At 41.2% G+C, this 12,329-nt stretch overlaps 1 protein-coding gene across 5 annotated transcripts in view; it reads right to left on the bottom strand.

Annotated features, from left to right (window-relative positions):
• Positions 1-7,899: 7,899 nt before the first annotated feature.
• The window catches only part of nadka (NAD kinase a), a 44,543-nt gene continuing 40,113 nt past the window's right edge, over positions 7,900-12,329 (bottom strand). For all 5 annotated transcript variants that reach the window (XM_042303894.1, XM_024384516.2, XM_024384517.2 and 2 more), the window contains 2 exons: positions 11,015-11,097; positions 7,900-10,625 (listed from right to left, as the gene is read on the bottom strand). In XM_042303894.1, the coding sequence (XP_042159828.1) occupies positions 10,478-10,625; positions 11,015-11,097 (231 nt within the window). In that variant the 3' untranslated portion in view covers positions 7,900-10,477. The remainder of the gene's footprint in view (positions 10,626-11,014; positions 11,098-12,329) is intronic.

Below are 12,329 nucleotides of genomic sequence, written 5' to 3'. Positions count from 1 at the left end.
TTGGACATGACTCCAACAGGAAGTCATTGGAAGTCCCACCCAGTTGACTGCCTTAAAGTGGTGGAAGCTGCCCATACTAACACCCCCTTTTGGCCACTATAGGCCTCTATCCTTCTCTATTGTACAATATCATCCATTAAGTATGATATGTTACGTACGGAAAGTATTCAGACAACTTGATTTATTCCACATTATGTTATGTTACAGTCTTATTCTAAAATGGATTAATTTATTTAACTAGGCAAGTCAGTTAAGAACAAATTCTTATTTTCAATGACTGCCTAGGAACAGTGCCTTGTTCAGGGGCAGACCGACAGATTGGTACCTTGTCAACTCAGGGATTCGATCTGCAACCTTTCGGTTACTAGTCCAACACTCTAACCACTAGGCTACGCTGCCACCCCGATTAAATAGATAAACATCCTAATCTATCTACACACAATACCCCATAATGACAAAACCTAAACATGTATTTAGACTTTTTTGCAAATTTATTCAAAGTTAAAAACAGAAATACCTTATTTACATAAGTATTCAGACCTTTTGCTATGATAATCGAAATTGAGTTCCGGTGCATCCTGTTTCGATTGATCATCATTGAGCTGTTTCTACAACTTGGAGTCCACCTGGCCAAATTGAGCAATTGGGGGAGAAGGACCCTGGTCAGGGTGGTGACCAAGAACCCAATGGTAATGCTGACAGGGTCCAGAGTTTCTCTGTGGAGATGGGAGAACCTTCCGGAAGGACAACCATCTCTGCTGCACTCCACCAATCAGGCCTTTATGGTAGAGTGACCAGATGGAAGCCACTCCTCAGTAAAAGTTTCTCCATGAGAAACAAGATGCAGGTCTCTGAATTCTCTGGTCTGATGAAACCAGGATTGAACTCTTTGGCCTGAATGCCAAGCATCACGTCTGGAGGAAACCTGGCACCATCCCTATGGTTAAGCATGGTGGTAGCAGAATCATGCTGTGGAGATTTGTTTTAAATTTTGGGAGACTAGTCAGAATCGAAGGAAAGATGAACGGAGCAAAGTATAGAGGGATCCTTGATGAAAACTTACTCCAGAGCGCTCAGGACCTCACCTTCCAACAGGACAACGACCCTAAGGACACAGCCAAGACAACGCAGGAGTGGCTTCAGGACAACTTGAGTGGCCCAGCCAGAGCCCAGACTTGAACCCGATCTGAACTCTCTGGAGAGACCTGAAAATAGCTGTGCAACAACACTCCCCATCCAATCTGACAGAGCTTGAGGCTCTGCAGAGAAGAATGTGAGAATCTCCCCAAGTACAGGTATGCCAAGCTTGTTGTGTCATACCCAAGAAGACTCGAGGCTGTAATCGCTACCAAAAGTGCATCAACAAAGTACTGAGGGTCTGAATACTTATGTAAATGTGATATCAATACATTTAATACATTTGCTAAAATTTCTAAACCTGTTTTTGCTTTGTCATTATGGGTTATAGTGTGTAGATTGAGAAGCAACAACAATTTAATCAATTGTAGAATAAGGAGGTAACGTAACAGAATGTGGAAAAAGTCAAGTGGTCTGAATACTTTCCGAATGCACTGTATATTTTCAATTTGTATGATGTGGGTATTTTTTTAAATTCGTATGACATGTTATTAATTCCAATTCGTAGAATATGTTACAAGTTCAATTGTCTTTAAGTGGTTGTGCTAAAAAATGCTTGATTGTACTGTCGGCCGACCCCCATTTTGTAGGTCCATTGATCCATGAGACACATGTGTTATGATGAGCATTTGTTGGCTGTCATGGACAAAGTGGAGTTTTTATTGAGAGTTAGAATAGAAGAATACACTAGATGTAATTTCAACATTTGGTTGTGCTTCAGCATTTTTTTTTCTTGTCAGTCACTTAGTCACACAATTAGCCCATGTCAGCTAACATTTTTTAAATTGTAAATTAATCTTGTAGCCAACTATCTAAACTTGCTGTAATCATGGTCGAGTTACCAACCAGGAGGCCCTCATTGATTTTGTTAGTCACTCTCAGTCAGATATCATAATAAAAACTGCAAACCTTTCTTTCCAACCTATGACAAAATATGTAGAATTGCAGGAAATTTACTGTAAAATGGAACATTTTTCTCTCTGCACCATGGCAAAATTCATAGAACTGCATGAAATTAGTTATAACATTGCTGCATTTTTCTCTGCCTCATGGCAAAATATATGTGTGGGTATAGTTGTGGGTATGCAGACCTGCGAACCAATGCAGCTTCCATGATGAGTTCAAATGTTGTTGTGGTCCCCACCCATAGCCAAGGGTACTTAGCAGTGCTGAGGGTGCTGCAGCACCCCCCCAAAAAATGTATTTTTATTCAGAAGAAAATGTGGGCCTGAGTGCTTGCAGAGACATAGAAACATCAAGAACAAGATACGATTTTCTAGCTGCTGTTTCACTTAAAAATGGACGAGATACTCATCTTATCAACATAAAACTAACATCACATCTATGAAATTGTGTCCAGCGTCCTCAAGTCACAACACATTTTTTTTTTACACCTCCATACAGTACTGCAGTCATGTGCACACAGGTGTGCTTTATTTACAAGGCGCATACCCCTATGTAAACTGCGGAGTTAGCCTCGATCATCAGAGGTACATTCATTTCCAAAGGAACGCTGCGTTTGCCTTGCGTTGCAGAGACAGTTGTTGCACGCTCTGTGTGGGGCATATGTTGGATTTATCGAATGTATGCGTCAAACTGTTTGGTAGGCGGCTTGACATAAATGGTGGAAGAAGGTGAATGTTGAACTTTTGTTGCACAAATATCCAGATGATGCTGAGTACTATTTTGCACAAACACACTAACGGTGTAATCAAGGCCTTGAAGGTGTATTCCGCAACACATTATGCTCTAGGGGTGCTAATTAGTAAAATTCCCCAAAATTGGGCAAATCAGTGCACATTTCTCCAAAACTGTATATTCCTATTTCAGTCCATTGTTTAGCAATGGGAGGGCTCAGATCTTCCATCCCCAAACCTGAGACCAAGGCACCAGGAACTGATCCCTCCACCTTGTGGCCCGGTCAGTATACGTTCCAACTGTTCTCCTTATACATGGGGTAGAGAGACCTTTTTGTCACATTTAACCATTTATTCAGTTCAACATTCTTCCTGAACTGCAAGAAAAGCTTTGGATAAGTTCCTTAGTGCCACATTTTTAAATTATCACATGAATCAGAATGCAAGGTATACTTTCACAGCACAAGAAGAATGACTGTCTTACTCAGGAATTTTCCCTGTTTTGATTGAGTAGGGCCTAGGTGTCAGTGTAACCGATGTGAAATGGCTAGCTAGTTAGCGGCGGTGCGTGCTAATAGTGTTTCAATCGGTGACTTCACTCACTCTGAGACCTTGAAGTAGTTGTTCCCCTTGCTCTGCAAGGGCCGCAGCTTTTGTGGAGCGATGGGTAACGATGCTTCGTGGGTGTCAATTGTCTGTGTGTGCAGAGGGTCCCTGGTTTGAGCCCGGGTAGGGGCGAGGGGACCAAAGCCAATATGCTTTGCTTTCTCTTGACCCTAGAGATAAAGCCTTGGTCAGAGCTCTCATGCTTGAAGTTTTACTTCTGCTTCCTCATCGCCTCTTTGATGGCACTCCGGCCCTCACACTGACAAACATCTACAGGCAAAGTACAGCTATGAGGACGACTTTACTGTATCCCTCATCCAACTGGTTGGAATTTGTAAGTGGCGTGACTTACATTAGTGGCAATAGCAACAGATTGGAAACTTGTGACCTAATCAACAGCCCCTCCTGAAAGCAGAAGTGTGACATGAACACATGATGAAAAGTCCAGAGAAAATAAATGCAACCCCCGACTCAGATCATCCCCCATGTCAACATTGTGTGCTATGGTGAAATCCTGATTATGCCACCAACACCAAAGACTGTGTGATAGACTTCTTTCCGTTCCTCCAGTGTTCTGCATATACTACATCACCAGGGGCATCCTGCAGGAGAACAGGCAGGAGCTGATAGTATTTGTCCTCAGTGTGTTGATGGTCATGATGCGCTCTGTGGTCAACTTCATGGTGCTTCCAGTCCAGGATAGAAAGAACTTGCTTGTGGTATGTTGCATGTGAACGTACAAAATTAAACCAACCTCTTTTTAAAGGGTCATGTTCAGTACGGTACACCATAGCAAAACGTTTTGCAACGGAAAATAACGATCTGAGCTCTCATTGGACAAGTTCAGGTAGTAACTTCCTGTTTCAAAACGTTTCTCCCTACTGAACATGGCTCAATTATGACCAGATATATGACTGTGCATGTCTTCATGCCACAGGTACTGTTTTGGTAGCGGCAGTTGTGACTCAATGGCCTCTCATCTCCTTCTGAAAAACCCATTGGATGAGAAAGCCAGAGGTACCGCCCCGCTTACCTTCTCCTCCAATAGGTTTTGAGGAGACGAGGAGTGATGACTCAAGGAGTATGCAATTAAGAAAAGGCCTGTGTGTGCTTTTGTGGAAGGTGCAGTTTGTATGCATCCTGTGTGTGGTCGTGGTGGCCCATGTCCTGTGCGCAACGCTGCTCATCCAGAGGCCCAAAATGATGGTTTGCCGGGTGGGCGGAGCTCTGGAGACCATCCAGGAGCAGTACTTCCTGCTCAATCTGTGCTCCTCCATGGTTACATTTGAACTACAGGCTCAGGTATTGCCGCATTCCACATTAATCATAACACATCTGGCACCTAATAGCCGTTGTCTTCCAACCGATGGTGTCATTCTATCGAGGTGTGGACTTGATCTGTGGTGCAGATGTATATGATTGACTTCAGGGTACCTGGGTATTTGGGATGGAGGTGTACTGGATCGGTAGTTGGTTTAACCTTTGGCTGGTTTTTACATTTGTCTGTCAGCTGTGCCTTTGCATCCTGATCATGATGTCAGGCACAACCATGTCCCTCACAAACCGCATCATCCTGGGTTTTGGAGTGGTCTGGGCCTGCCTTACCGCAGTCGTGGGGGGTTATCGCAGTGAGTAACAAGTATCAAGAGAATAAAAAATAAAAACATTTAATCATTGGTGTGCGTGCACTGAACATAATGAGTAGCTACAAGTGCATAAACAGTGAGTATGTAAAGAACAGTACAGAAATAACTCAATACAAGATTACACAATACTATGCATAAAGCATGTGAACTCAATAGAAGGAAGGGTAATGGAAAGAATGTTAACCTTTAAAGATGTCCTCCAGTGATATTCCAAGTATATACACAGTAAAGTACACCCACTAAAGAGTTTAAAAAAAACACATTTTGAGCAAAAGTGTTTAGGCAACTTCAAGGAGTAGGGCATTCAAGGAGTTGGTCTGATGGGAATCCATGAGGTCATCGGCCTCCCCCCTTGCTCGAGGAACAATAGAAGCACTATAGAGAACGAGAGGAAAGCTCCACCCCCCCACACTTGTGCAATGTCATGACTTACCTGCACCACCTATTAAGATGTGCCTTTTGTTAAGTAAATCAGGTGTTAAGAGGTGAAAAGGAGACTGGAGTTTCACTTGAGGCGCATACTTCATGTAAAACAGGTTTGGCGCAATAACAGGTTTATCCATCCTTTGTTCCAGGTTTTAGAATGTGCCAGAGGCAGCCTACTTCCTGTACATGGTGAGTAAAGCCAATGGTTGACCTGATCCCGAATCAGGGCTTTGGAGGAAATGTGGTTGGTTCAGAGATCCACTTCAAATGACCAGTCTTCTGACTTCAGATCAGTACACATTGGGGGCAGGACAAGACGTACACACTGGAGACCGCTGCTGTGACAGGAGCAGTGATCTCAGTGCTGATCAAGGGCGTGCTCTTCTGGGCTCTCTTCCGATTGGCGCACAGCTCTGGCCAGGGCCTGGATAGGAATGAGTAGAGTATAGCTTATTTTTCCTTCACCTGTTCCATTGCTTGTTTACGAGGAGTCACTGGAAGTCCAGGATATTCAGGCTAGACAAGAACAAGGCTCATAGATGACACACAAACATGACTTCAAACAATATTTTGACACATTTAAGGATCATTTGTAGAAACACATTTTTGTTATGGGCACAGTAAAACAGTCATTCCGAGAACCTCTGACTGAAATCAAAAAATAGACCAACTACTCGTTTTTGTTGGAAGGTTTCCATCCAATTTGCGACAGAATTTTTTGGGTTTATTTCCATCAAACTGACTTGTTGCGGATAAAAGGTTGTGCATGATGACAGTGCACATAAACACTTCTGGCTTAGAGCGACTGCCCCTAAAAAGCAACTTCTTTTTGAAAACAGTCTATATGGCATCAATTGGAGTCATTAACATTTAATAGTGTGAAAATGGACCACAAAGTGTAAATAAGATCATTTGGATCATAAAGTCAGTCTTGTCCAAAACAAAGCTAGGAAAAACAATGGTCACGGAATGAAGGGTAAAGTTAGTTTTCCTTGGGTTGAGTTTCTTTCAAACCTTTCCACATGTCCAAAGCACCCAAGTAATAATCAAATTGGTGTGCAGCTGCACACAATCCGATTGTAATGCCCATGGTCAATTTGGTTTGACATTCGATATCCCTATGGTACAAGTTACCATCAGTAAATTACAATGTTCATGGGACAACAAATTCTGTCAACATTTAGAAAATTGTACCGACACTTCCTGTTTCCTTCACAGCGGTGGTGATTTTTTAAATTTGGGGTATGAACTGGATTGAAAAATGGTTTGTGTGACTAACTAATCAGGGTACTTATGTTTCTCTCTCTCTCCAGTGTTAACAGACAAGGAGTAAATTGCGTTTGTGAGAAGGAAATGGCTACGGTTACACAGGACGGATTAGCTGTTTGTAACAATTTCCCAATCATTTTGTAACAACTCTGGTTCTAACCAATGTTTGAAGTTAGGAACTGGAGAGAAATGCACTCAAATGGCCATCTGACTGGTCTGTTTTTACTGGATGATTCCACTGCCTGTGTCAGACATAAGAATGTCATGCAAAACATTGTAAACTGATTAATTTATAATAGCTGTTATCACCACTGGTTATAATTTATTACGCAAGTCTAGTGTTGACACAGGGTTACTTTTTCACCACATTTTGCCTACTTCTGGAGTATTGTGGCCGATGCTTACCCTTCAGTGTGCCTACAACACATACAGTGAGATGCTCGGCCAGAGCATGCACACCAACTTTTGATCACTGAAAGAATTACAGAAATACTAAAATCAATGCAGTTATTCAGCACAATAATTTTATTTTTAAGGTCTGCTGCTTTTACCATAATCCTTTTAGCAAATAATCACTTACCTTAGTAATGCTTGTAGTAATATAAATAACAAGTATTCAGTGGTATTGTAATACAGCCCCATCTATGTAATTGACTGATACGTTTTATACTGCCAACTTTTTATTAGCATTTGAGATGTATCCTTTGTAAATAAGACCTATTCTTTTATATACATTAATGTATTAACTATTTGACATTTCAATTTTCTACGCACTTAAAAGGAAATATGTTAATTGGAAGTTGATTAATCCTTATCAATTAAGTTGTTGACATGATCTATTTAGGTTTTTTGCTGCACTATGATAATAATTTGGTTGACCACCCATTTGTGTTTTTGTAAACTACAGGTTCTCAAAATGACAAAACAAAATAATTGCAGTGAACTCCTTTGTTGCTTCATTTCGAAAAGAAATACAGGAAGAGGAGTGCACTGTTGGGAAAGAGATGACTTCCTCAAATATTCAATGGTTAATAAATCATAGGTTGTGTTGTCTATTTCCTTGTTCCTGGACACCTACAAAAGGGTTCAAATTCATCAGATGAAACCAACATGCAGCAAATTAAATGTCTCAACAAGGCACACCAATAATACCAAACAAATTCACACTTGCCCGACAATTCATTGGCTCTCTGTTTATTAAAGTGCTCTGGAAAAATAGCAGAATTCATTTCAGAAACAATATTTACAAAACGTACCATTACAAAAGAGTTATAGGACCACAGAGATGTAGAAGTCTACAAAACAAAGTGAGAAGCACTTGAAGATTAGACTTGACATAGGAATAAGGTCCTTCATCCAAAAGGAACCATAAAGGTATCACATTAGGGAAGCTTAAATGATTTCAGTGTAAAAATCTTGGTTCTTTCGTTATCTATCGGCTGGTTTGTAAGGCAAAGTCCACGACTGCCATTACTTCAGTAGAGGATACACTGTACTCACTGAAAAACAAAGTATAGTAGCAAATAAAGACAAACACATTTCTTTCAAATGTTTGCTCTTATAAAATGATATCCCCTAACAACTGAAGGGACTGTCATTCAATCTTGATGAACAGACTCCACTCCAAACTCAATTGTTAGAGGAAATGAATTTTTCTACTTTAAGAGAATAGATTGTGAAACTAACCTGCACTGAAGCCTTAAGACAATATCAATATAGAAAAAGTACCAAAGATAATTATATTTCAGCAATGATACAGTGCAAACTGGTTAATAAACATATAGGCTATATAAAAAACATCTTATTGAAGCATCATAAATGAGAAAATAAAGGAATGATTGACTAGTTAGAGTGAGCTGGTCCTCTTGCAGAGTGTGGTGCGCTGGTATCCAGAGCGTAAACCACTTTTTCCATTGGGGGAAATGTCACTTGCCCATCGAACAAGTACATTTAACACGCAAATTCATAAAGTATTAAATTCATATAAACTATAATTAGTTGTCTCTAAAATGAACATCTGATAGTTAAAGATTATATTATAACTCCTTGATAAAATGTTATATGAAAAACATGTCAATTTTATCACATCGTATCTTTTACCACCCCCCAAAAAGCCAATTAGGAAAGAAAACCCCTCAAACCATCATATCATATTTTATTATATTATCAAGTCGATATTTCAGAGCTGGTCCGTCAGAGGGGGTGAGAATTATTCTCATTTGGTAAGGTAGGCCAACACCTACAACTGGTATATGAATGCCTTCAATCTCTCATCATACTGCAATAAGTCTGACACCATAGGTTAGGGGCGGACAACCCTGGTCCTGGAGTGCCACAGGCACAGCAGGGTTTAGGTCCATCCAGGCACCACACCAGACTCATCACCTCGCCAACTGAGCTAATTATTCCATATCATTGATGGGCTAAATTCCATCTATCTGTCCTCCCAAGTCTAAAGCAAATATAAATACGTAAACTATAAAAACCTGAGTTATCCACGGCACTCCGGGACCAGGGTTGCCCTACCCCTGCCTTGGGTGGTAAAACCCTGTAGAATCACAACTTCCTTCATTGTGAACAACGGAATTACCTTGAAATGAATGACATAGTAGATCTATGGCTTTACAGTGAAAGGCAATGAATACAATCAAGTTGTGGTCTCATCTCACCTGGAATGGACTTTAGTTCTTAACGTTTGTTCCATACTGTTCTGGCATTTTACATGGTCAGACACTACAATGTTGTTGTAGACAGAGTAGTTAACGTAAGATGAACATGTACTGAAGCTTCTCAAATGGCTTGCACTGCAGACAAACTGCAGAGAGAGGAATACTGAAGATATGATTATGCTACACTTGCACTAAGCTGTAAATACGATTAAGAAAATTAAAGTTATGTAAACCTTAATAAGCAATTATCTATGTAATAGTTACGAGTTGAAGGCACAATCTACACATTTAGTTCATTATTGCAGAGTAGACGCAATTATTCTGCTTTTCCTGAAGTAGTAATAGTAATACCTAATTTTCTGTTAGGGATTGTATAAAAAACAAATACATTTAATTCCTTATCCCCATTATCTCCAAGAACATTGGTTCTTGATGAACAACCCCACTGACAATAGTCACGACATCTGTTTTCTATGTTGAGGAGCTTGGCAGCCCCTTAGCATTCACGTCGCTCAAGCTAAACAAAACAACGTCCATGGTTTAAGAGGAGCCGAGGTTTGTCCCTGATAGCCTGTAGACGCCACAAAACAATAGACAAAGTGCTAAAACAGACCACATTATATCTCATGGGCCAACTTTAACAATCATTATCAGGAGGATTGATATCATGGTTTTGATCCCTAGCTCAGTATTACTTTGTCTCATGTCTGACTGAAAACAATCAAGGTTTAAGTTAACCCGTGAGACTGTTTGTTGGCATAAAAAGGCATTTTCGACAATCTTTTTCAAAGGGCGTGAAATTCTTAACAGTAAGGGATGATTCATTCTAGAACCAAAACAAAATAATGCAAACCATCTCTGGAGGATATTAGTTGCAAATTTACCTGATGGAATCCAACTGAAGTCAATGGGTGCATTCCAGATATAGGATATCAAAATATCATGTTGACGTCGTATCCTAGTATGTTAAAACACTTGTCCAGGTATTATAAAGATCAGATTTCATCAGTGAACTGTGCAGAATCTGTATATCTGGAACGCACCCAAAGGGTCAACATAGCGTCACCGGGAGGCGAGTTTGTTGGCCTCAGAATTCTTCCTCCTCTGAGCAGAGGTAGTTCTGCTTCTTCCTCACATTCCAGTGTAAACATTGGCTCAGGCTCTCAAACCAGTCGTTCACGGGGTCCCGGAAACAGATGGAGGGAACAGGAAAGCATGAAGTAGTGATGGTAATGCTGGAGATGAGACAATAGGGAGGTAAAGAGCAAAGACCGTCAAGTCTTGAGTGGGAGGCATGCCAGGTATTCACAATCATCCAAAGAATTACTTGAAAATGACAGTCTGACGCTGTTACTAGTAAATCAATAACATGGGCTGCGAGCATTTCAGCAACAAGGAATAATTCTCTTTGCCTACATAAAGGAAAACCTGTACTGAACATCGTGTGACATGACCTTCTTGGCTTGAGTCCATGAAACGGGTCAATATAATTACGTAACTGTGTGTATTCGGGCGACTTGCGGAAGTGTGTCAGGCCACCTTCCATGTTCATCAGCATTTGATGTTCGGAGGGGATTTAATTAAGGGGAGGTTGCAGTGATTGAGGGGTCAAAAGGTTGCCCACCTGTCTCCATGGCAGATCTCTTGTCTCTTCCTCCCGTCAAACGACACCCAGGCCGTATTTCTGGCGTCACGTGACAGCATGATCTGAGCGTGACAAACAGAGCAGAAGAATGACCAGTCAAAGACAACAAAAAGTCTTCAGCAGAAAATGCTCTGTTAAAGTGTGTGTGTGTATTACAAGCAATTCCCATCACCTGTGACAACTGAAGGGTACGCATTGTGCTAGCTGTGTGTCAGACTGATAATTTCTTACCGGTCATTGCCTGTGTTGTCTTACGCAAATGTGTTGTGGAGAGGAGCAGTAAATGCTAATGGGTTGTGGAGAGGAGCAGTAAATGCTAATGGATTGTGGAGAGGAGCAGTAAATGCTAATGGGTTGTGGAGAGGAGCAGTAAATGCTAATGGGTTGTGGAGAGGAGCAGTAAATGCTAATGGGTTGTGGAGAGGAGCAGTAAATGCTAATGGATTGTGGAGAGGAGCAGTAAATGCTAATGGGTTGTGGAGAGGAGCAGTAAATGCTAATGGGTTGTGGAGAGGAGCAGTAAATGCTAATGGGTTGTGGAGAGGAGCAGTAAATGCTAATGGGTTGTGGAGAGGAGCAGTAAATGCTAATGGGTTCTGGAGAGGAGCAGTAAATGCTAATGGGTTCTGGAGAGGAGTAGTAAATGCTAATGGGTTCTGGAGAGGAGTAGTAAATGCTAATGGGTTCTGGAGAGGAGTAGTAAATGCTAATGGGTTCTGGAGAGGCGCAGTAAATGCTAATGGGTTCTGGAGAGGCGTAGTAAATGCTAATGGGTTCTGGAGAGGAGTAGTAAATGCTAATGTGTTGTGGAGAGGAGCGGTAAATAGATTATGTCTATGTTGAATGTGTCTGTGTATGAATTTGCGTGAATGTACAGTACCAGTCAAAAGTTGGGACACCTACTCATTCAAGGGTTTTTATTTTTACCATTTTCTACATTGTAGAATAATAGTGAAGACATCATAACTATCCTCGACGATGTCATCTACAAAATAGCTTCCAACACTCTACTCAGCAAACTGGATGCAGTCTATCACAGTGCCATCCTTTTTGTTACCAAATCACCTTATACCACCCACCACTGCGACCTGTATGCTCTAGTCGGCTGGCCCTCGCTACATATTCGTCGCCAGACCCACTGGCTCCAGGTCATCTATAAGTCTATGCTAGGTAAAGCTCCGCCTTATCTCAGTTCACGATAACAACCACCCGTAGCACATGTTCCAGCAGGTATATCTTACTGATCATCCCCAAAGCCAACACCTCATTTGGCTGCCTTTCCTTCCAGTTCCCT

Source organism: Oncorhynchus tshawytscha, linkage group LG22 (genome assembly GCF_018296145.1).
Source record: "Oncorhynchus tshawytscha isolate Ot180627B linkage group LG22, Otsh_v2.0, whole genome shotgun sequence".
Lineage (NCBI taxonomy): Eukaryota > Metazoa > Chordata > Actinopteri > Salmoniformes > Salmonidae > Oncorhynchus > Oncorhynchus tshawytscha.
This window is presented reverse-complemented; position numbering and strand designations above follow the sequence as displayed.